At 43.8% G+C, this 25,964-nt stretch overlaps 1 protein-coding gene across 5 annotated transcripts in view; it reads right to left on the reverse strand.

Annotated features, from left to right (window-relative positions):
- Nucleotides 1–25,964, reverse strand: part of Gsap (gamma-secretase activating protein) — a 98,992-nt gene that overhangs the window by 15,567 nt on the left and 57,461 nt on the right. For 4 of the 5 annotated variants that reach the window (XM_052720642.1, XM_052720645.1, XM_052720644.1 and 1 more), the window contains 7 exons: nt 24,547–24,616; nt 23,943–24,025; nt 19,452–19,505; nt 5,585–5,713; nt 4,822–4,880; nt 4,173–4,204; nt 2,353–2,414 (listed from right to left, as the gene is read on the reverse strand). In XM_052720642.1, coding sequence (XP_052576602.1) covers nt 2,353–2,414; nt 4,173–4,204; nt 4,822–4,880; nt 5,585–5,713; nt 19,452–19,505; nt 23,943–24,025; nt 24,547–24,616 — 489 coding nt within the window. The remainder of the gene's footprint in view (nt 1–2,352; nt 2,415–4,172; nt 4,205–4,821; nt 4,881–5,584; nt 5,714–19,451; nt 19,506–23,942; nt 24,026–24,546; nt 24,617–25,964) is intronic. The other variant, XM_052720643.1, reaches the window with a different exon arrangement.

The raw sequence follows: 25,964 nt of genomic DNA on the forward strand, positions 1-25,964 counted from the left end.
GTGACTATGATCCACAGAGAGACTGTGCTCCATGGAATGACTATACTCTACAGGGAGACTGTGCTCCCTGGAGCAACTGTGCTCCACAGAGAGACTGTGCTCCATAGAGTGACTATGATCCACAGAGAGACTGTGCTCCATGGAATGACTATACTCTACAGGGAGACTGTGCTCCCTGGAGCAACTGTGCTCCACAGAGAGACTGTGCTCCATAGAGTGACTATGATCCACAGAGAGACTGTGCTCCATGGAATGACTATACTCTACAGGGAGACTGTGCTCCCTGGAGCAACTGTGCTCCACAGAGAGACTGTGCTCCATAGAGTGACTATGATTTACAGAGAGACTGTGCTCCATGGAATGACTATACTCTACAGGGAGACTGTGCTCCACAAAGTGGTTGTGTTCCACTGAGAGACTATGCTCCATGGAGACAAGGACTCGTGTGTGTGTGTGTGTGTGTGTGTGTGTGTGTGTGTGTGTGTGTGTGTGTCGGGGGTGTCAGTAGGGACTCTTGGAAGGACAGACTTTGAAGGAAATACAGCAGGCACCACATCTGCACCACACCACCCACCTCACAGGGTAGGTAATGAAGACTCATTCTTATGTCTCCAGGCTTCTTCCTGTATCTGCTCTGAGCCTCACCCTCCCATCGAGGTCTGCATCCCTAGCCCTCCATCTTCGCGTCTCTCCTTTCCTTCCTCTGCTCTCCCCTCCTGCTGTCCTTCTGGGCCTGAAAGCCCCACTCAGCAAGAGGGTTGTTGTTGCTGTTGCTGCTTTAGCTAAAGAGATCTTTGTGCAGTGAGAACGGGCGAGGACTGTACCAGGACATCACATCCATAAACCTTCCATCTTAGTGGGCTCTGTGTGGCCTCAAGCAAGGCACAATGTCACCATTCAATTCACCTCTCACGAGCGCCGGTACACTTGGCTTTTTAGACAGTTTTCTCCTAAGAAATACTATGTACTTTTGTGCTATTTAACTTTTCTGTAATGACTATAAAGGTGAAAATTAATGCTGGCCTAATGCTTATATAATCCTGACATAGGGGAGGATGAGGCAGGAGGGTCAGGAATTCAAGGTCAGGTACTCTTAGGTACTCAGTGGTCTCAAGGCCAACAGGCTATGTGAGACACATCTCATATCTCAAACAAATAGACAAAATAAAATTTGAAATTAAAATAAAGGCGTCTCACAGTTCTGCATCTGCAGGAACATCGCAGCCTCCCTTACTCAGCTGTGCACACCCACTCTAATGTTTCTTTCCATGTGGTAGTTTCCTGGTGTCATCAAACATCTTAGACTAGCTTTAATGACTAGATGTATTTAATTTTGTGAAAAGTACTAAAACTGATTTATTTCCTTTGTACTTGTTCTTTCACTATTGTTAGTAACACTGCACACAAGTATGCAGATGTGCACACATGCACACACCTGAAAGAAACGTTTGCACGAGAGCTGGCCACAGAAGTAATATCATCTCATTCCAGAGTTTCATTGTAAAGTGAGAGAAGGGAAGAAAAGGGTTTTGATATAGCCACAACTTTACAGTCAGATTCAGTTCCTGGAAGTGAAATTGACTGGGTCTCATGCTTCTGCAAGACACCACCAAAACAGTTTGTTCTAATCTTTGGTGTGTGGCATGAGGATAGCCAATTCCCTGTATCCTGAATTTTGTTAATATGATTTATAAATTTTTGTCAACTTGATAGTCAAAAAATGAAAATGGCCATGGAGAGCTCAGTGGGTAGAAGAGATTGTCATGCAAGCCTGGGGACCTGAGTTCAAATCCCAAGAACCCACGTAAAAGCTAAAAGCAGGGGCACATGTCCAGAATCACAGAATGTAGGCATATATGCACATGTATTCCTTATCACAGTTTATAATTACATGCTTATTCATGTGACTAATTACATGCATGCTTATTTGTGTGACTAATTTGTCTCCTTTACTAGACTGTATATGCCAAGAGGGTAGAGATCACACACGTTCTGCTCACCACTGGACACCTGGGACTACAGTGCTGGCACTTGATGAATACTTAATGGAAAATGCCTTCAGAATGGGTAGCCATCTGTCCTTGCCCACTGTTTCCTGGGACCACTTGCTTGCCGGCGCTGCAGAAGCTTACTTACAGACTACTTACCAGGGACCACTTGCTTGTTGGCACTGCAGAAGCTTACTTACAGACTGCTTACCAGGGACCACTTGCTTGCCGGCGCTGCAGAGCTTACTTACAGACTGCTTACCAGGGACCACTTGCTTGCCGGCGCTGCAGAGCTTACTTACAGACTGCTTACCAGGGACCACTTGTTTGCCGGCGCTGCAGAGCTTACTTACAGACTACTTACCAGACCCATGAGCAGCCTCTGGTGCCTGTCTTCTTCCTGTAAGAGGGGTATTAACTTTGGCTCTGAAATTGAACAGAGGAGCAGCCATCAGAAGTGCAGTGTTCAGGAAGTGGGCTAGAACCCCACAGGCCAGTTCTTTACTTGAGCCTCTTACCCTCAAGAGGCCTAACTCTAGGGACGGCAGCATGGTTCCCTTCTACCTCCTGACCCCATAGTTCAGTGGCCTTGAGAGTTACTGAACTGATGTCACAGCCAATAACTGGGGCAAACAAGGCTGATGGGCACAAGCTATCAGACTTCTGAGAAGATCGGAACAGCGAGACAGTGGCAGGCGGGCAGGCAGGCAGGCGGGCAGGCGGGTAGGCAGGCAGGCGGGCAGGGGTTTTTCAGGATCTCTGAGGCCCAGAGCAGGTAAGAGGGCAGAACCCACAAGCTGATGCTTCCTTCTGAAAGGGCATGGGTGCTCTATAGCCCCTTAGGATGAGTGCTTTCTCCACCCTACTTAACCCTCAGGATTATGATGAAAGTAGCCAGAATATGAGCTTATTGAGTTTCAGGCAGTAACAGCATTCTTCATGTGAAGCAGAGCATGGGGCAGGAAATGAAGTTTTTAAAGCACCCTGGGAGACACTGTCCCAGCAAGACGATGGCCGTCCTGGCACCAAGCAGAGCTCCAAAACCTCCCTGAGACAGCAGCAGTATCTCCCACACTGCACAACTTTTAGCCACAGCAGGAAGATGACCTTGTATCTCACACATTTATGCCGTCTGGTAGGGCACAGTCCCTGGCTACAGGCAAGGATGGTTTGGTTACCTAGGTTACGGCTAGTTCCCCATGGAGATAAGTCACCTTCATGGTTCACTGGGCTGTGTATACAGTATACTGTTGAGTATGGTGTTACACTCTCCAAATTGATTTTCATTAGGATCCCCACATATATGAAAACATCCAAGCCCATAAAACAAGAGTAGATAAAAAGTTTCCTTGATGAAGGCTGGCCTTCATGAAGCATGATCAATATCCAAAAGGCTTGGACCTAAAGATATTTACCATTCTCCCACCTCAGTTACCATAGAAACCCCTCCTTGCCTGTCAAGACTTAATTTAGCTGACACCTGCCTTGGAAAGCCTCGCCTGCCTCTCTCTTCTCCGTTAAGACCCTTCCTGCCCACATCCCTTCTGCCTACACTAGGCACTGGCTCGTATGCTCTACATGAACCAGTCCATCCTTCCTTTCCCCTCACACTAGCCCTGAGGACAATGTGCGAGGCACTTATGGTTGGCATGTGACAGCTCTGGAGTCTAAGCTGGTGTCCATCCCACAGAACCACACTGCTCCCCTGGGACCAAGCCCAGGGCATGACCCAGACTGAACCAAAACGAAAGGCACATCTGAGTCAAAGGCTCTATGTAATCAGACAGCTGCGGAGCGCAGCTCGGGCGGAGAGCTGCCGAGTGTGCCCTGCGGGTACAGCCAGAGGCCATGCTAATTAGATCAGCTCTGAGCTGCCAAGTGTGCCCTGTGGGTACAGCCAGAGGTCGTGCGAATTAGATCAGCTCTGAGTGGAGACGTGAGGAAAACCAGAAGGCCAACACGGAGGGACTCCTTCTGCAAAAACATACTCGGCAGCTGACCTGGAGGTCCTAGTGCTGAGGCAGACAGGGGCCTGGCTATGTGGTCACTCTCACAGGGCGATGTTAAAAGCTGCTGCGAGCCATTACACCCCGTTACACAGCTGCAAGTGATTTTCTTGCCAACCCACTGGTTAGGAAGAACACTGCAAACAAGACATGGACTTTAGTGCAGGTCTTTTCTTACCCAATGTCCTCGTTTCCATGTTAGAAATCACCCTGCGAAGAAATTATGTGTTATTTACAAGGGAAGCATCATTTAAAAAATGTAGAGCCCAACACCGTACAGAGATATCCTCTTTAAAGACTCACAAGACCACTGCAGAAGCTGTTCTCTGCCTACCAGGAAACGAAAAACTTTCATCAGTGTACCAAAAGGCACATTAAGCAATTACAAATCTCAAAGCCCTTTAGTGCCAGCAATGGCAATTATTTAGAAAAATTGCAGCTCTCAGTTACTGGAAATAATGGAGGCAGAAAATAGAACAGCTGCTGGAATGGGGCCTCTACTCTCAGCACTCTGGGATGACTCATCTACTCAGAAAACAGGCTTTCAAAATAAGAGCGAGCTCCACCAACAACTTAAATCAGCCTACTATCTATTTTCATCCTCAAAAGTATTCCCTTCTTTACCATTTACCCATCTTATACCATCTTATATCCATCTTATACCATCCATTCCAGGGCACCAGTCTACAGAGGCTTGGCCTGGAAGCTTTTCCCACTAGAAACTCTGGCACCCAGTGGTCTGAGGAAGCCAAGGATGGCACTTCACCAGGGTGTCCCACAGAGGCAGCCCACCAGGCCAGCCATACCTGTCCTTTGATTGTACTTACTTTATTGCATTGTCCAGGATGTTCTTCACGTACGTCGTGGACCTTCTTTTTCCTGTTTTCTGGGGGAGAAAACATGTCAGGAATAAGGAAGGTGAAAATTTGATGGATAGCTTTTTTTAATAGCAAGAACAAAAAGCAATGTAGTTAAAGTCTTCAAAAATAATATTATTTCCCATGTAGTAAGAACATCTATTGTTTTAAATTAAACTTTATTCTCAAACAATATAATCACAGGGAACCCTGGACTCTATACAACAGTAGTACAGGGGTCCCAGGCACCCTTCATCCTACCTCTATTAATGTTTCTATCTGCTACAACTATACTACAATGTCAAAATCAGGAAATGGATATTGTATAGTATGTGTCTAGTCCCACGCCATTTTATCATGTGCATAGCTTTATGTACTATTAAAATACAGAACTATCCCCAGAGAGCTCCTGTCAACCCTTTACAGTCTGTCTCTCTGATTCCTTTTCCCCCTAACATTTAGCAAATACTGAGGAACATCTACATTTTTCTAAATAAACTTTCAGCTATTTAAGGAATCTAACAGCATCTGAGACATGTTCCTGTGCTTCTCTTAAAGATGTGCTACATGCCCCTTCACTTGTCTTACTCCAATTTTGTCCTCAAAGAACAGACAGTAGAAGCAGTCCTGGCTGCCCATTGGGTTGTCATGAGGCGACAGGAAAGAGCACAACCAGCAGGAGCCAGCCTTGTGGCTGGTCTCGCTCGGTCTCTAGAGCTAGCTGCGTGCTCACCTCTTCAGAGACCAGGTTGTGCCATTCTCTCCTCACAACACTGTTGTGATAGTGTAAGTGAGGCTTCGTGTACTTGATATACTCGAGGTTGGAGTTCAGCTTTGCCCAGTACCCCTTCAAGCTGTAGACCTGTAGACAGAAAAGCAGGTGCTGAAGTCCATACAGCAATAGTGACCAACGTGTCTCACTTGCACGTCTGTTGGGTGTTGGCATTTTTGAGCCACTACATCTTTCATAGTACAGCAACACCCCATGAGAATTTGAAAACCCGGAGACTCGGGGAGCCTATCCTCTCTTCTTCCTCTCTCCCCATTTACAACAGAGAACTACAGCTCATTTCCTAAAGCTAAAGACTTCCTAGTCAGGGTGGGCTCAGCAGGAAGCCTGTAGTAAGGCATTTCCTCCCCAGAGAGTAATTCTTCTGGCTTGGGTGGTGTCACCACACTGTCTTGTCAGAAATGTGCCTGGAACTCAGAGCAACTGGAATGGGCTTGCTTCTCTTCTAGGCTTACTCATTCCCAACCTAGTCATCAAAATGATAACAGAAACTAATTTCACAATAGTTGTTAAATTCTTCCAAAGAGAATGGGTTAGTATTTAGATCTTTGAATTATTAGTTATTGAAGAATATAACCATCATAGTCACCTTTTAATAATAAAATACTATGTAATGTATATTAATGTTGAAGAATATAGTGATGGATCTGTAGATATGGGAGTCTGGTGACCACCCACTGGGCACATGGGCAGCAGCAGAGGCAGAAACAGTTTACTAAGTGAATGACACATCCAAGGAAAGAAGCGAGCCAGAGCCAGGAGAGGAGTTAGAAATTCAATAGCCAACACTACACAAAACACTGGGACTTACACCCCGGGCTGAGGTCACTCACACCGCATGTGCTTTCTTACGTATGCTGTATCTGCCCTGGTGGTAGTGGGTAGCAAGACCTTTGGTTTGGCCTAACAGATGTTGCTTATTGTGGTGACAGACTTAATAGAATCCAAAAAATAAGAGAACTTATGGTCAACGGATCCCACAGACCCCTCAAAACCCAAGCTATTGCCACTGTTATTAGTTACCCTCCAGAACCTGATGCTGAGACACCATATAATCAAGTCACAGGACATGGATAAATCAAGCTGGCACTGACTCCTGCTGGCTGGTCAAATTATAAGCATATACTTGCTAGCTTTCATAGTGATAGAAGATGTTATGCATATTACTAGAAAAGTGTTTGTGGTGGTATTTTACTTATACTGAAATGTGATTTTTTGGTCTTTTTAATGGATTTTGGGTCTGGGATAATTTTCATTGTTTAGGGGAGTTGGTTACAAGTTGTTGTCAAGGGTTAGAAAAAGGCTAACCAAAGAGATTAGATTTAAGGTTCTTGTTTAAAAAAAAAAAAAGAGAAAGAAAGAAGAAGAAAAAGACAATTACTAGTTTTAAATACTTTACATTGGATTGGATTGTTTTATATTGTATACAAATTATATATATTAAAATTGATATTGTTAGAAAATGCTATATGTATATTTCTAATTGTACTTAATACCGTTCATTTAACAATGCAATTTTCTGATCCTTGAATGTTATTATTACCAACTATTAGGATATAAAGAAATGAAGGTTAGTAGTTAGACATTACAATAGAACTTGTAGTCATATTAGATATGTTTTAAAAATTGAGCAGATATATTTTAGACAGGTCATCTTCAAACCCTTCAGAGATCTACAGAATATGACATTTAAAATGTTTTAATAACTTAGAAAATTTTTCTTTTTTGTTATGATTATGAGACATGTCGGCTCCTGACAATACCAATCTACTTCAGGAAAAATATGGACATTGAAAAAACTATGTATGGAATTAACTTTCATTGTGGCAAAAGTTAGCCACTGGACAACAAAATATCCTTGAATCAACTACTGACAAAATGAACAGACAGGACATAAAACAAAGGACTACTGATTCTTGCCAAAACAAATGTGGTTATGGCTTTATCAAAAGGCATCTTCTGAGGCCAGGACAATATGGCACCATCCCTGAAATGGCCTTCACAATTCGGAAAAGGTACAATGCCCTTTTCTTCGAAGGCAGCTAAATAGACAATGGGCCGATGGCTTCTGATATGCAATGGAACAGCAGCTAAAACAATTATTCTTAAAGAATAACTAAGCTCACGCCTCACAATAGTAAACTGGCATTTGACAGAGAGATATAGAGAAGAACGGGATGCTAAGATGAAGCCATATATACACAGCCAAGAAGAATGGACAGCTAAATTAAAAAATCAACAACAATTTCCAGAATTTAAAATCCTGAATCATGACATGACACTAATGGAATTCAGATGTTTCTGATACATGGACTGCTCTCACCCAATATGAGGTTGAACTGTTGACCTTATGTACATCCTACTTCACAAATGAATCTGTCAGATATGCTAAGCCTATAGGCTAAAGATGATGCCCCAACACTATGGAGAAACCTCAGATGACTGTCCAGGCAGCTGGCTGTTTCTGTCAACTCACAAATTTTTTGGAAGTTGCTTGCATACACTTTCTGTTTTTATTTTTGTTAGCTAATATTATTTCCTTCTTGGGTCTCTGAGGGAGTTGAAGATTAAATAGTTATAATTAAAGATTAATTAATTATAATTAAAGATTAATTAAAATAAAAAATAAATTAGATACATTTTGGACTTAACAAAATAGGATAGATAATGAAATTATTTTCTCTGAATTTGTCAAATACAAATGGACTAGACATTGTTTAGACATTTATTACTTGTATATATTGTATATAGTCATTATACTTTTATATATAGTTTTTCTTTTGTTAGTTATAACCTTTTTCTTTTTTTTCCTTTTTATTAAAATAAAAAAGGGGAAATGTGGTGGTATTTTACTTATACTGAAATGTGATTTTAATTGTATGTTAATAAATAAAGTTGTCTGGGGGTCAGAGCTATTAGAGTCATAGCAAATGCATGGCGGCGGTGGCGCACGCCTTTAAGGACCTGGTGGGCGGTACATTCAGGCAATGACGAGGCAGTCACATGTTTGGGTTTACAACCAATGAGAAGGCAGAACAGGAAGACTTTAAAGACAGACACACAGGAAATAGGTCCTTTTCGGAGAGCTCTCTTGGCTGGAGAGGATCCCTGAATCAGGAAGGATGAGGCTCTTAGCTCTGACCTCTTGGCTTTCTTCTCTGAATTGGCTCTATGTTTCTTATTTTATAAGACCGTTGGTTACATCTACATTTGTCTGCTGTGGGATAATGCTTTTGTACACTGGATTAATAAAACACTGATGGGCCAGTAGCCAGGCAGGAAGTATGGGTGGGATAAGCAGACAAGGAGAATTCTGGGAAGAGGAAGGCTGAATTAGGAGACGCCATCCCACCATCCAGGGAACAGCATGTAATGACACACAGGTAAAGCCACGGAACACATGGTGACATATAGATTAACAGAAATGGGCTGAGTTTAAGTGTAAGAGCTAGTCAGTGGTAAGCCTGAGCTAATGGCCAAGCAGTTTTAATTAATATAAGCCTCTGTGTGTTTACTTGGGGGATGCGAGTGGGAAAGGTTTGTCCCAACCGCCGGCTGGCCAGGACACAAGAAAACCTCCAGCTACACTTATCAGTGCTACCCAGCCATGATCTCAGTGAGCTACAACACATACACACACCCCTCAATACTTGGGGATCATCCAAGAAGAGCGGGGCAGAAAGGCTGTAAGAGCAAAGGGAGAGGAGAATGCTTTCCAGACAGGACAGGGCCACCGCACGCTTGAACTCACAGTGTTTGTGACTACACAGAACTGCACACACAAGACCTGTGCCAGATCCAACCAGCCAGAATCCCAGCATGGATGGGGAAGGATCTTACAAAAACAAACAAACAAACAAAAATATCTGAAGAGCTATTGCCAATTGATAGCTGCCTGGCAAGGGAGAGTGCCAGTTTGCTTCAGGGATGCAGCCCCTCAGAGACTGCCCACACCCCTGCTGACGGCCCAGTAGATGAACGTACTGGAGTTCCAGGGCTTCAGTGAGTTTCAAAGGACCACATGGAGATGGGGCCAGAGCAGTGGGGGGTTAATGAGGAGATGGAGGTGGAGATGGGGTGGGTTTAATTGAATACATGCTTGTATTAGCTGGTTTTGTTTGTCAAATCGACACACGCTAGAGTCATCTGAGAAGAGAGAACCTCAATTAAGAAAATGCCTCCATCATCAGCTTGGCCTATCAGCAAGCCTATGAGGCATTTTCTTGATGATTGATGTGAAAGGGCCCAGCCCACATGAGTGGTGTGGTCCCTAGGCAGGTAATCTTGGGGTCTATAAGAAATCAAGAAACGAGCCAGGGGAAGCAAGCCAGTAAGTAGTGTCCCTCCATGGACTCTTTCAGTTCCTGACTGCAGGTTCCCGCTTTCAGGGTTTGCCATGACCTCCCTTCATGATGGACTGTAACTGTACACTGAAATAAACCTTTTCCTCCCAGGCTGCTCTCAGCCATAGTGTTTATTGTGAAAACTTAACTAGGATGATGGACATATGAAACTCTTTAAATAGTAAATTTAAAAAGGAAAAAATGAGAACTTAAATAAAATATACTTCAATTCACACAAAATGCTCTAATATTGCATTAAAATGTGGCTATGTGCTATTATTGAAAAGACAACATTGGTTTCATATAGATTTTGGAGTTGCAGTAAAGCAAGTTACATGACACTTTATACGTTTATTTAGAAACCAGAAAGGCCCACACAGCCAAGGCCCTTCTCCCAGAGGTAAAAAACTAAGACGGGAACGCCAGGGTCAGGGCCCTCTCCTTACTTTTCTTCAGGGAAGAATGCAAGGTGACCTTCATTTATAGTAAACCTATCTTAACTATCCCTTCTCCCTAGTTAGCAATAATAATAATTAATAATAATAAAGTCGGACAAGTCCTGCAGACTTACCTCTACTGCCTTTTTGTTCCCTACATCTGGCCGTGGAACACTGGAGACCCAAACAGAAAACTAGTTGGTGTTGTGGTGCCATCTAGTGGTCAGTTTGGCTATAGGCATGCCTGCTTTGTCATAGCAGTCCACATGGGATTCACCCCAATCTTGCCCAGGAAGAGAACTAGGGTCGCCCTGTTGTGTGGCTTGTTTATGCCAGATACTCATGCTGACAGAACACTGCACTCATACTGTGGCTTCTTTTAAACAAAAAAATCCTTCTCTTCACTTAAAAAAAATTTGGGAGGCCAGGAAGATGGCTCAGTGGTAAGAGTGATGATCCGAGTTCTGCCCTGAGCCCACGGGTGGAAGGAGAGGATCAGCTCCCACAGCCTTCCTCTACCTGCACACCCACACATACAAACCATACACCCAGATCAATACATATATTTTGAAGCTTGTTTTTCTCACAGTCTTGAGTCAATCGAGAATAACAGAAAAATTGTGGGCAGTGAAAACCTTCAAAAGTACTAGCGTGCCCATGGTAAGATAGAGTGTGTGCTTGTGCAAGAATTTTCCCTGGAGCTGTTTATATCTTGCACTAGATTTTTAAAATAGTTCAAAACTACTGGCTAAAAAGGTGTTGTGTCCCTGTTCTCCACTGAAACACTGGAGGGAAGACGAAGGCCCAAAGCCCCAGGAAGCTAACAAAATTCCTAAGACTTGAGAAACCCTTTCTGGGTTCCTGATGAAGAGGGCACTTTTCCACGGAGCAGGAGCCCCACTGATGCAGCTGCCCGGGGGTCACCCACGTGCCTTCAGCTGCCCGGGGGTCACCCACGTGCCTGCAGCTGCTCGGGGGTCACCCACATACCTGCGCTGCCCAGGGGCCACTCACATACCTGTGCTGCCCAGGGGCCACTCACATAGCTGTGCTGCCCAGGGGCCATCCAGGGGCCATCCACATGCCTGCAGCTGCCCGGGGGTCACCCACATACCTGTAAGCAACCCCCTTTGCCCATGTTCTTACAGGCAATCCCCATAAACTCACTGGTTCACCAAGCTACACTTAGGTAGATATTTCTTTAGTCTGTTTGTGATGTCCTATCTAAAGAGAGTGGACATTTGTCCATATCTATCCAGGAAAAGTCACACAACAGAATACAAAGATCTGTATTTTAGACAAAACAAAAATTAAAACTTATACTTAGTAAAAATACTGCTAGTCAAAGGTGCCATAAATATTCTCATATGAACTGATAGTCTTTTAGAGAGTCTGCTGGCCTATTGTAATCTCCATGTTCTCTTACTGTTGGCAAACACCGTCAGCATTTGGTCAGTGGTGCGATGTTTAACCTGCTAACATTCAAAGATGACCGTACTTCGAATGGCCTGTTTGGGAGACTGGGAAACACAGGCCCAGGGACACAGATTTGAGAAAACAAAGGATAAAGATGGTATGTTCAACAATGCTCTTAGTGAGTGAACAGAGACGAGAATATAGATTGTAGGTTTGGATCAGAGGCAGGACATTGGAAAGCTGAGAAAAGATCAATAGCCGTCCACAGTCGGTGGTGGATTTCCAGCCTCAGATACCCATTAGAAACACTATCATCTGCCTGAATTTAACTGTTTTGGGGAGTGGTCTGAAGCCTTATGAGTTTTTCAAGTTCCTGGGATGATCCTATAGATCATCATTCTCGCTGAAAACATGGGTTGAGCATGTAAGCACAGTCCTGCCCTTTACACAACCCTTGGACTGCATCCCTGAAGGCTGATAAGGCAGCTGTGGAGACTTGTGGTCACTGAGAAACAAGAGATGGGTTAGAGAGAATGCTACACTCTATCTTTGAAGAATCACAGCTTCCAGCTAATGCCAACATGTTCATTGACCAAGAGAATAAATGTAGCTTTTATTTTACTTAAAAAAATGTTAGATGTCGCACCTTGAAGGAAAAGAAAATGGAACCTGCACATGCCCACCCAATCAGCCTAGCTCAGCACCTCACAGGGTGCTTGGGTGTGGCCCGGGCGCTCAACTGACACTTGACTAAAGGGGAATTGGGAGGGCTCCAAATATTGTCGCCATGGAGAATGACAGTGCAAAGTGAAAAACCACAAGTCTCAAGATACACATACCAGCTTTTTGAAAAGAATTCGGTAGAGTTTTGTTTTTGTTTTGAGACAGTGTCTTCAGACCTGGATGGTCTGAAGCTCCCTTTGTTGACCAGGTGGGCCTCAAACTCACAGATTTCTGCCTCCTGAGTGCTGAGATTAAAGGCATGCACCACCATGGCTAGCTCATGGAGGTCTTTTAAAAATACAAAATTGAGAACCAGAGCAATGCCTCAGCAGTCCAGAGGACCCACTGCTCTTGCAGAAAACCTGGGCTTGGTCTCTAGCATGCATGTGGGATAACTCAGTACTGCCTGCAACTCCAGTTCCGGGGGACTCAACGGGTCTCCACGGGCACTGCACACATGAAATGCTCACACAAACATGCAGGCACACACATAAACAAAAATAAATAAATCCTTTAAAATATACAAAAATGCTTTGTGAAAAGAAGTGTCTATGAGCTTAGCTAGTCCTTGGCATCTGGTTTAAGAAGCAATCAGGTTCTCAAGGAATGGCCAAAAAGCATGTTTCCCTGTACAAAGGGGAGTTTAACTTTTTACTTTGGAAGAAAGAAAATTATTTCTATCTCTTCTTCAAAAATCATCTTGCTTTGTCCCTTAGGATGCCATAAAACACTCATCGCATGCAGCCCATCACAGCTATTAATTAAACAAAGGGCCAGTTACATGAAGGGACTGTTTCTCATTTAGGATTTGGATGGTCAATTGATCCAGAAACAGAACAAAAGGGGCCTGTGGTACTGGCTCATCTGCAAGTCACTGGGGAGTAAACATCTGCCTCTCATTTCTCAAAGACCCTCTGGCCTGGTCCTGCTTTTGCTGATTAACCATCATCTTCTTGGGGGAGGAAGCCCACTCTGAAAGAACCCTTTACTCTGTGTTCCAAGACTCAGGGAGCAGAGCTAGCGCAGGTCTTCTTAGGATCTACAGTGGATCTCATCTCAGGACTAACTTCTACTGTCCAGAGAAATCCAGCAATGCATTGCCTCTAGCATAGATACAATGCAATAGAAAATGTCTTTGTAGACAGAAGCTCAAAAGGCACAATACTTAAACTAAGAACTTGGTGTAAGAGCATCCTTCCATGTAACAAAAGACTAGAATTCCTGAGACACACAGCTGTCTTATTCAAGTCTCATGAATATAAATAAGCTTCCTCCTGCTCCAGTATCTGGCAAAAAAATCCACTTCCTTGACCTGACTGGGGAGTTTTATCAGCCACTCTGTGTTGTTTTTAATAGGCTGGATTTTTTTTTAAATGTAATTGATAATTATGGCTCTCTATCTCACATGTAGCTTTCTTGGAGCATATGCCCACAGAAAGCCAGTGCTGAGTAAGATATTTCCCTCCTTGCAATCTTAGAAATTGAACATTGTATCTGTAACCAGAAGTACAGGTGCCAGAGTGGTTGGTAAGAAGGAACAGAAATAATAATCTTCTAGCCTGGATCTGGCTCTTGGTGTTATAGCTGGGAGGCAGGTGATCCCATCTCTGCAGAAATGGCAAGAACTAGTTCCCCAGCCTGAGGCTCTGTGAATAATGAAGGATATTTCTCTGTGGCATCATAAAAGTATGTTCACAACAGGACCCCAAGAAAGACACAGGGATCGCCCAATGACAGAGAAATGGAATGAGATCTACATGAACAGCCTGGGCATGAGTGGGGGTAGTGAAAGGCGAGGATCGAGGGAAAGAGAGCTTGGGGGAGCGGGAGATCCCAGCTGGATCAACAACAGAGAGGGAGAACAAGGAATAGGAGACCATGGTAAATGAAGACCACATGAGAATAGGAAGAAGCAAAGTGCTAGAGAGGCCCACAGAAATCCACAAAGATACCCACACAACAGACTGCTGGCAATGGTGGAGAGACAGCCCGAACTGACCTACTCTGGTGATGGGATGGCCAAACACCCTAATTGTCGTGCTAGAAACCTCATCCAACTACTGAGGGATCTGGATGCAGAGATCCATGACTAGGCCCCGGGTGGATCTCTGGGAGTCCAATTAGCGAGAATGAGGAGGGTTTATATGAGCGAGAATTGTTGAGACCAAGGTTGGATAAAGCACAGGGACAAATAGCCAAATGAATGGAAACACATGAACTATGAACCAATGGCTGAGGGGCCCCCAACTGGATCAGGCCCTCTGAATAGGTGAGACAGTTGATTGGCTTGGTCTGTTTGGGAGGCATCCAGGCAGTGGGACCGGGTCCTGTGCTCATTGCATGAGTTGGCTGTTTGAAACCTGGGGCCTATGCAGGATTGCTTGGCTCGGCCTGGGAGGAGGGGACTAGACCTACCTGGACTGAGTCTACCAGGTTGACCTCAGTCTGTGGGGAAGGCTTTGCCCTGGAGGAGATGGGAATGGAGGGGGGGGGGGGCTGGGGGGAAGGTGAGGGGGACGGGAGGGGGGAGAACAAGGGAATCCGTGGCTGATATGTAGAACTGAATGGTATTGCAAAATAAAAAAAAAAAAAGTATGTTCACAATATTATTCAACTCACTTAACTCACTCTCCCAAGAAACATTCAAACCAAACTTTGAAAAAAATTGGTATTTCCCCCAGAATCAGCCAACACTTCCAACAGTGCTTCGTTTTTGCCAAAGCAACAATTCTTAAGAGCTGTTATATTGTGGCTATGCCGATATTTCAGATCACTAACCAATCTTTTACCCCAGTGCTGACATGTGTCTGCACTGGGGGCTCCAAGGAAATTAGTGTGTTTTGTGCTTCACCAAGCCGTAAAGTCTTCTCTTGCTCTGTCTAGGTAAAGCAGCCTTAAAACACTTTGAGTGAAGAAGCACGTAAGCAAAGTCTGGGTGGAGAAGAGCCCAGGTGGCAAGCACATTTTCCCAGATGCTCAGGAACCCTGTGTCCTGAGAAACTCTCAGCATTCACATCAGAGGCTGGAAGCAAGTGGTGTTTCAAATCGACTGGTCTCAGTCTCGGGGTCAGGTACTGAGTAACGGGTGAGCAAGTGACTAAATACTCTAAGGACGTCTGGTTTTGATCCGGGCATCTGGCACACACTTGCCATCTCAGTCCTTGGGAGGCTGAGGAACTAGGTGAGTATGGGTTACATAACAAGTCTGCCTAAAAAGGGAAGACAGACAACCAGAAATAGGAAGGAAGGAAGAAAAAAAGGAAGGGGGGGTGTCTGATTTTAAAAGCTGGTGAAAATACCCATTTCCTCTACATGACGCATGCTCACCCGTTACGATTACATCCCAGCAAGCTGTAGTTTCCCTCTTTGGTTTCCTGTGGTTAAATAGTTTTAATGGTTTCTCTTCTCACTATAAAGTCAGGAGCAATTTTAAATCTTTTACACAGTTGCTGCTTCCCCAGAGCAACACATAGTTTACCAAGGATCAAAGCCATTCTTAAGAAGGTCACTCTGACAACAGTTCTTCCTTGTTCCCATGTGCCGACTTAAGAGCTTTTTAAGATTTTCAAAGTGCATACGTTTGCCTGTATGCATATAGGTATATGAGTACTGTGTGCATGCCTGCTGCCTAGAGAGACCAGGAGATGCCAGCCCTTAGAACTGCAGTTACAGACGGTTGTGAGCCACCATATGGGTGCTGGGGCTGAACCCAGGTCCTCTGCAGGGGCAGCCATGATCTCCACACTGAGCCATCTCTCCAGCCCCTTCCCTACAACATGTGTTATATAATTTTAAAAGATTATTTGGTAAGCCACTTATAAAATGAAGAGGCTTTTTGTCTTTCAGGTGACAATCTTCTTGTAACATAAGGTGTACCTGCCCTAACATGTCCCCAAGTCATAGTGTTTTCAGTTCCTATAATGAGATATCATCAGTGGGTGACTATAAATGACAGACATTCCTCTACGTCTTGAAACTGGGACATCCAAAATCAAGGTGTGAGTAAATCCAGTGTCTGCCAAGGGCCCATTTCTTAGACAGTCCTGTCTTCATTGTGACATCATGAGGCAGGGAGGATTGAGTTGGGTTTCATGGATCTTTTTAAAAAAACAACAATGACCAATCCAAATCATAAGGCCATAGTTGTTACCTCTTAAAACCATCACACTGAGAGTCAGGACCTCAACACACAAATCTGAGGTGACCCAACTGGACTATAGCATTAAACACTTGGGGTTTTTTTTTTGTTTTTTTGGGTTTTTTTTGTTTTTGTTTTTTGTTTTTTGAGACAGGGTTTCTCTGTGTAGCTTTGCGCCTTTCCTGGATCTCGCTCTGTAGACCAGGCTGGCCTCGAACTCACAAAGATCCGCCTACCTCTGCCTCCCGAGTGCTGGGATTAAAGGTGTGCGCCACCACCGCCCGGCTTGCATTAAACACTTGTATAGAGCAGAAGGTGACCATCTTGTCTCACTTTGCCCCCTTGACTACAGTAGGAGAGAGGAAGTATAATCAGAGTACACTTAATGTTATTCAATAAGAATATTGTGAGACAATATTAGTTGGCTTACAATAAGTCAATGAGGAAAAAAAAGGGCTTTCTCATTTCCTCTTTATAATTACTTTTAAAAACACACAAAGTTGATAAGGTTGCAATAAAACTATTAAACTCCTAAGTCCTTTTGTTCTTAAATTTATGGATATGTATGCATGGCTCTTCCTATGTATGGCACATGTATGTGGGTGCCAACAGAGACCAGAGGAGAGTGTTGGATCCCCTGGAACTGGAGTCGGAGGCCATTGTGAGCCCCTTGACATGGGTCCTTTGGAAGAGCAGCAAGTGCTCTCAACCTCTGAGTCATTTCTTCAGCCCCTAAATCTTTCTGACCATGTAAATTAACACAACTTTTGTTGAGTTTTAGTTTAGTAAGAAAAAAATAAAAGCTATGAAAAAAAGGTCATAGTGTTTTACCATAAGACATTCTTAACTTTTAACCTTAGGGGAATAAACCAAAAGAAAAACTGCATGTATAAAAATACATAAAATATAAAAATTGAAATATTATCTTTAACTGGATAAAAGGAAAAAAATGAGGTATAATGGATCAAACCCAAGGCCTCAAGTATACTAAGCAATCACCTTACCACTGAGTTAGTTCCCTAGAAAATGTTTGTATCTTATCAAGATAATTAAATGGCCCAAAGCAGAAGACGGATTAAATAAATTCAGACATGCCAACTCAGGGGAATCATTACAAATCATTATTTTGTGTAAGAACATGAAAAGTGTTGATGAGTTCATATTTGATCAAATGTTCCTTCTAAGTCACACACACACCTATGACTGGGACGGGACAAGTAGAGGGGACGGGCAGTTGCTGTACTAGAAACTACAGGACTGTGCCTTACGTCTCTTCTGGCTGTCACGGTGGTATCATGTACCTGGAATCCCAGCCACGCAGGAGGCTGAGAGGCCAGCAAAAGAGTAGGCTAGCTCTCTAACACCTCAAGGACCCGAGTTCAACCCCAGAGCTGGTTTGTCAGCTCAGTGCGTCATGGGTTTGGTAGAATGGCTAGTAGTGAAGTTTACACTAGCCGTGACGTGAAAAGACACGGAGCGTGCCCTGTGGCTGCCTGTGAAACATGACTTTTCCCTTCATCTTCCTGGGGAGGCTTTCGCAGTGGCTCCACCCTTGCTTCTGGAGACAGCTGCCCAGTCTGTCTTCAAGGGCCTCTGAGGACCAAACGCTAGACCACGGAAGCCAGCCTCCCGCCGTCCGTCCGTCCTCTCTCACCACCTTCACACTGCCTCCCCAGCTGTCCCGCCCCAAGGACCCAAAAGAATCAAACGGGAATCAAAGGCCTCGGCACAAGGAGCAGACTCTGCTGCAGAATCAGATTTCCCAGGCCAGGCCAGGCCGTAATTGCTAGAAGCCAAAAGCAACAAAGCAGCTGCCTGCCGGAGACTGAGCTAAAGGACCCTGCCCCGCACCCCCGTTTTAACTATGCGCGTGTTCCTTTTTCCTCACCCCACCTCACCCTCCCTATTGTGCTCTGAAACCAGTGATTGCTGGACACTAAGCCCCAGAGATTCGAGCACCGGGGGGTGGGGGTGGGGGGTGGGGGGATGGGGGGGTGGGGGGGTGGGGGGGGTGGGGGTGGGGGTTTGAGGGAGTCCATACAGCAAGCCACTGCCAATAACCTTTGAGGGATGGATAGGCTGCTCTTTGATTTGAGCTACCAGGAAATCAGTGTGATAGTCCCAGCCCAGTGTGTGGTGTGTGTGTGTGTGTGTGTGTGTGTGTGTGTGTGTGTGTGTGTGTGTGTGTGCTGTGATAGTCCCAGCCCAGTGTGTGTGTGTGTGTGTGTGTGTGTGTGTGTGTGTGTGTGTGTGTGCATTTAAAGGAGGGACTACAAATGAAGCAACCACAGCTTGTGTGTGTATGTGAGTGTGTGTAAGTATGTGTGTGTGTGTGTGCATATGTGTATGTGTGTGTGCATTTAAAAGAGGGACAACAAATGAAGCAACCACAGCTTGTGTGTGTGTGAGTGTGTGTGCATTTGAAGGAGGGACTACAAATGAAGCAACAACAGCTTCCACCCTCTAAAGATGTTCCAAGAGCTCTTTCAATAAATAAGGCCTTGTGGCAAGTGTTGGTGAGCTCTGGAACTCTCTCCAAGCTTCAGAAAGCCTCTCTCTTCAACAGCGTCCTAAGAACTGATACACTTATCACCGCTGCAGAAGGACTCTCCGCAAGCCTGCCCTGTGCTGAGCCCCGCCGCGCCGCCTCCGGCTCTGCCAGGCTGCAATACCTTGGAACCACAACAACTCTGGGGCAGCAGAGGTCTCCTCAGGCATGAGCACTTCACCCTCTTTGAAAGGGACTTGCTTACCTTCATAAGAGGCAATGGGAGCTCTTCTGTCACAAGTGTTATTCCAGGAATTTCCTAGGGAGGGACATACACACAACGTATCAACCACCCCATGCTCTTCCTATGGGGGAGGGGCATACACACAACATATCAACCACCCCATGCTCTTCCTATGGGGGAGGGGCATACACACAACATATCAACCACCCCATGCTCTTCCTATGGGGGAGGGGCATACACACAACATATCAACCACCCCATGCTCTTCCTATGGGGGAGGGGCATACACACAACATATCAACCACCCCATGCTCTTCCTATGGGGGAGGGGCATACACACAACATATCAACCACCCCATGCTCTTCCTATGCACCGGGGTGCATACACACAACATATCAACCACCCCATGCTCTTCTTCTGGGAGAGGGGCATACACACAACATATCAACCACCCCATGCTCTTCCTATGGGAGAGGGGCATACACACAACATATCAACCACCCCATGCTCTTCCTATGGGAGAGGGGCATACACACAACATATCAACCACCCCATGCTCTTCCTATGCAGGGGGGGTGCATACACACAACATATCACCCTAAGCCCAGGCCTCATTAGGAAGTGTCTTCTGCACAGACAGGAGCCGGGGACAGCTAGCTTCCTGTGCGATAACCTCTACTTTAAATAACTTCCTAGTGTAAAAAAAAACAGGACACAGTGTGTCTCTTGCCTTTGGAAAAGGAAATGTGCCTTAAATAATAGCTGACAGGTTCACTAAAGAGGGAGAGAAGATTGTTGTGAGAAAATACAGAATACTGTATTTCTAGACATTTCTACTTAAGAACAAATGAGGCAAATTACATTTGAAGCATTGAAGTCTTAATTCAATGAAACCATCACATTATCCGTACCCCTTCACTCTCTGTCCTTCTCTCCTTTCACTTCCTCTCGAGGGAACCAAAATCAGTGGGACTCTCACACACTGAGGTCCACCATGATCTCAGGACACGAGCACCCCAGAAAGAGTTTCTGCACAGTCTAACAGCCAAGCTAAAACATGCTCAGTTCATGCTAGGAAACCCACCACAGTATTCTGCTAACTAGTGAACACTGGATCAAGCTTAGTGGTCCGAGGGTGCTTGAACGCCTAATTCCAGGCAAGAGAGTTAGAGGCTGGAGGATCAGGAGTTCAAGGCCATCCTCAGCTCCATAGTAAGTTTGAGGCCAGCCTTGGCTATATGAAACCCTGTAGATTAAAAGGGGGGGTACTTAAGGACAAACTTCTCAAATCGCCCTTACCTCATTGATACTATGAAAAACGTATTTGTATGTTAACTACATAGTCTGCCTTTCTGCCGGTCAATTCTGATTTCCTTCCAAATGCAGAATGGTAGGAGAAAACAACTTAGGAGTGTTTTGTAAACATGTCTAGTTGGAGTTTGGATGGCTGGCTCTTACTGACATACCATTCTTACGGGAGGAATGTCATCTGTGACGAAGGACAAACTTTCAGAACGTCTGAGCCACTGAGTTCCCCGCAGGAACACACAACATCTGCGTTAAGGGTCTGCATTGCTTCACTGGTCAGCAATAGAGTCACCTCAAAATGGACCTGCAATTCCAGGTTCTGTGACGGTTACTATTGATTCTCAGCTTGGCAGCATTTAGGTCAGAGACAGGCCCTTGGATATGTCTGTGAGGCATTATCTAAATGAGGTGAACTGAGGTGGGAAGAGTAGCCCTCCGTACAGGGATCATCATTCCTTGTGGGTCCCGAACTACATAAAGGATAAATCCAACAGGGCAGGAGTGTTTGTTGGTCTTTAACTCTTGGCTGTGGTGCAGCATGACCAGCTGCTGCCAGGATGCTTTCTCCACCATGAAGGACCGTATCCCCAAAAAGTGTAGGACTGTATCCCCCAAAACTGTAAGACTGTATTCCCTAAAACTGTAGGACTGTGTCCCCTAAAACTGAAGGACTGTATCCCCCAAAACTGTAAGACTGTATTCCCTAAAACTGTAGGACTGTATCCCCTAAAACTGAAGGACTGTATCCCCTAAAACTGAAGGACTGTATCCCCTAAAACTGAAGGACTGTATCCCCTAAAACTGAAGGACAGTATTCTGTAAAACTGGAGGCAAAATCCCTTTCCTCAATGGTTTCTTGTGGCATTATTTTGTTATAACAACAAGAACAGTAACCTATATAAGTTCTAAATAGCATTTTAAAAGGGACAACTGTAACATTTTAAAATAACTATAATTATAACACACACTTTAGAATTAGCTACGAGCAAGAACATCCTAATTTCTAGTATCTTACTTACCTGTGTAGAAGTCCATTGAAATGTATAGACTTTGGGTCTGGTTAAGTTCAGTGAGTGGATTTTGTTTTTTGTTTTTTCCAAGTCCTTTTTTTTTTTTTTTTTTTTTTTATCACAGTGTTTGTTTTTAAAATCCAGTTACTAGTAGGTGTGGTGCTATACACCTGTGGTCCCAGTGAGAGGCTCATAGGCTAGCCTGAGCTACATAGTGAATTCTTTGTATCAAATTAAAAAAAAAAAAAACTCAAGTCAATCTTTCTCTCCAGATGTATGAACTTGCTAGTTCCTACTGTGGAAAGTTTTTAAGGTTGTAGCATTACGAATGATTGTAGACTATGGAAGGGAAGGGTAAATCTTACATTGGTCATTGCTAAAGATAAATATAAATGTACAGAGCTTTGGGATTAGAGGAGGCCTTTTAAGGTAACTTATTCTAACCACAAGAAGTGTTAAAGTAACTCGGAAAACCCCAAGATAGGTTTAGTATATAGAGGTTATAACTGTGGGTTTCTCTGCATTTTCTTGTGGAGACATCCAGATGTCACTGTGTATATGTTTACCAACTCTCCTGTGCCCCAGAGAGCCTTGAGAAATGAGCAGATGAACCACTGCCCATTGGGATAGTGGCCTCACACAACATCCAGCTAGAACACAGCCCAGGGACCACTGGTTCCAGCCCTGCCTCTCCACGCTTTAAACAAAGGAGCGGTGGTTAACAAGCAGAGAGCTGAGATGCACATTTCCTGACCCAATGGTGTAACCTGCAGGCTTCCTGCCACAGAATCACAGAATCTGCCTATACGTTCATAAGTCATCTAAAAGAAAAACAACAGCATGGTTGCCTGAAAAAGGAGTAAAGAAATCTATTAACTACAATCCAAAAGACAATCAGAGGAGACCTTCAGGGGTAGGGGGAGGTACTCCTGTAGGCATCAAAAATTTAGAAATTAATCAAATTAATCAAATTTCACTGTGTATGGTGATACATGCACTTGGGAGGGAGAGGCAGAAGGATCAGGAATTTAAGGTTTTGAGGCAGGTCAGTCTGGGCAACATGAGCCCATGTCTCAAAACAAAGAGGAAAAAACAGAAAAAAATTAAATAAATCAAATGCACTTGGATATTTCTTTTTTGTAGTAATATTTCTATTACTACATAGCCCAGGCTGACCTCCAACTCAAGATCTTCCTGCCTCATGAGTAGAATCACAAGCTTGTGCCACACGTCAGTCTCTTTATTGACTTTACTGACTGTATTGAGACATACACAAAATACAAACTGAGAAGTGTCACAGTTTACCCTAGTACATATTCCCAATGCCTGTTGCCTAAATTTATTGCTCTAAATTTCCTTTTAATACAGCTCCTGCTCCAGGACCAAGCACACTGCTCCACTATCTAACTGAAAGGAGATGAGGCAGAAGTTGCTGGCCACACCACACTGAGCTCACCACACAGCCCTGGTGCATCACCTCCCCCTGTGAAGGAAGGAGTCCAGACGGACAGGAAGAACAGCGGGAAAGCAAGCACTTAAGACTTTGACTCATCCTGAAGTTTTTTTACCTAAGTGTCTTCATAAATCCTCATAAAAATAGGGAAAGGTGTCATCAAAGTCAAAATCTACCAAGTAGTACCACAGTGGTCTAGTCACTCCTCATCCATAAAAACCTATTAAATACTTGAGTCTGGTCAACACAGGAGTAAAAATGTCATTTTCTAAAATACTATCAGGAGGTTTAGTTCTGCCTGGCAGTAGAAAGAGTAGAAAGTAGAAAGACCTTGTGTCCACTCCATCAAGTCTGCTGTTTTATGTAAATCCTTCTGGCCAAGGGAAGAGATCCACTGCATTTCAGAATACGTGTGCATGTATGCATATGTGTATATGTATGTATGTATGCATACAGGATAGGATTTTACTATATGTGTGTGTCCATATTTACATATATACATGTATCCTATGTGGTAAATTTTCACAGGTGGCATCATACTGACCCTCAAAATACTCTAGATTTTGCAGCATTTAGATTTTAGATTTTCCGATTAGGGTTATTTATGCATTCTGACAAGAAACTTCAATTCTGTTCCTTATCAGTCAAATCAGAAGTGAAATCATGGCCCTGGTTACCACAACTGGAATGGTCTACCACTGGCCCACAGTGCTGAATCCACTATGACTTTGTTAACTTACTCCTTTCCAAGTCAGCACAGAGGAGTACGGTAAGAGCATGTCCACGTCACTCATCTCTGGATACACACTCCAATAGGAAGAAGCTGAGTCGATTTTTAAAAGAGACATGGCACAGAGGAAGAAAGAAATCAACACTGTAATTTAACCAAATCAAATAAACCAACGAGTTTTCATCACCTCATTCATGCTTCTGGGGGTTAACCATTATGATTTTATCTACAGCTTAAGATGTTCAGGTTCTCTTTTTTTACAATGAGAATAATATTTTTAAAATCATTTGGTACTGCTTCTACCTAGATAATGTTATACCATTTATACACAGCCAGCCAACATAAAACTAGGCTAGGAAAGATGCACTTTACTGAAAATTTTTTTAATTAAAGAATCAAAATCTGATCTTATATCTCATCAGTTTCTGAGAACCACAGCTTCTTGCAAAAGCCACCAGAGAGTGAAATTTAATTAGCCACTGACTGGAATGAAGTTAAAAACAAACCTGCTCTTAAGCATCACTTCGACAGAGGCATTCATTATCAATTTACTGATTCCTCTCAAGCAAAAGGGTCAAACATACAACTTAAAGTGCAATATCAGCAGCACTTACCAATTAGAAATTCCTGAATGAGGTCAAATGAATGGCAGCCAGAGACATGCTCACAAATCCATTGAACAATCTTTAAAAACAAAGACCATAGAACCCTGTCGGCTTTTAAATCTACACTCAGTCCCACCAAAGCAATATAAAAACACATAATAGGCCGGGCGGTGGTGGCGCACGCCTTTAATCCCAGCACTTGGGAGGCAGAGCCAGGCGGATCTCTGTGAGTTCGAGGCCAGCCTGGGCTACCACGTGAGTTCCAGGACAGGCGCAAAGCTACATAGAGAAACCCTGTCTCGAAAAACCAAAAAAAAAAAAAAAAAAAAAAAAAAAAAAAAAAAAACATAATAAACAATACATTCATGAATGAATTTTTAACATTCTACATCTATTTTGGAGTGACCTGAAAAATACACCAACTTCCAGCTTAAAAACCAATATGGTCCTGGCTGAGCATTTCAATATTGTAAATAAGGTGCTTTTTACATACCCTTTTAAATGGGGCTTTTGGGTAGGATCCAGATAAACCTTCTTCAATCTGACACATTTTTTTCCCAAGAATTGATGGTATTATACAAAGTGCCCATCAAGAGAGCTACTGGACACAGGGTTTGGAGGCAACAACCTGGGCTTAAAGTTCAGTGCAGCATTCACTGAGAATATTGTCACTCCACTTCCCCATGAGGAGCAGCACCTCTGTGCTTCCCTTGTTACTGACACATATGACCCTGTATGTCAGCAACTCTTTCAAGGTTTCTATCCCTATGTTCAACTGCTGGAGGAAGAGATGTTGCAGAATATTATTTTAAAATGTGTTACATTTGTTTGTGCTGTGGAACATTTGTTTAATGATGCAAAGATGTGTGGCATTCTTTTATGTTACATTTGCTTAACTCTGTGAAGCTGTGCTATTGTGCCTGTCTAAAACACCTGATGGTCTAATAAGGAGCTGAAGGGCCAATAGCAAGGCAGGAAAAAGGATATGTGGGGCTGGCAGACAGAGAGAATGAATAGAAAGAGAGATCTGGGAAGAAAAGAAGAAAGAGTAAGAAAGATCAAGGAGCGAGTAAAGAAGGGCCAGTCACCCAATCACACAGCCAGACACAGAATAAGAAGGAAGGAAAAGAAATACAGAAATAGAGAAAAGCAAAAGCCTGGAGGCAAAAGGTAGATGAGATAACTTATGTTAAGAAAAACTTGCTAGAAACAAGCCAAGCTAAGGCCAGGCATTTATAATTAAGAATAAGCTAGGTGATAAGTGTGTGATTTATTTGGAAGCTGGGTGGAGGGGCCGCCAGAGAGTAAAGAGCCAAAAGAGCAAAGAGTAAAAATCAACATCAACAGGAAGTTCCCATCTCCTACTTGACAGGTCCAGCATGCCCAGCCACAGCTCACTCTCAACACGATGCTTTATTCTAAATCTA

Source organism: Peromyscus californicus, unplaced genomic scaffold (assembly GCF_007827085.1).
Source record: "Peromyscus californicus insignis strain IS unplaced genomic scaffold, ASM782708v3 Scaffold_6__1_contigs__length_162567912, whole genome shotgun sequence".
Lineage (NCBI taxonomy): Eukaryota > Metazoa > Chordata > Mammalia > Rodentia > Cricetidae > Peromyscus > Peromyscus californicus.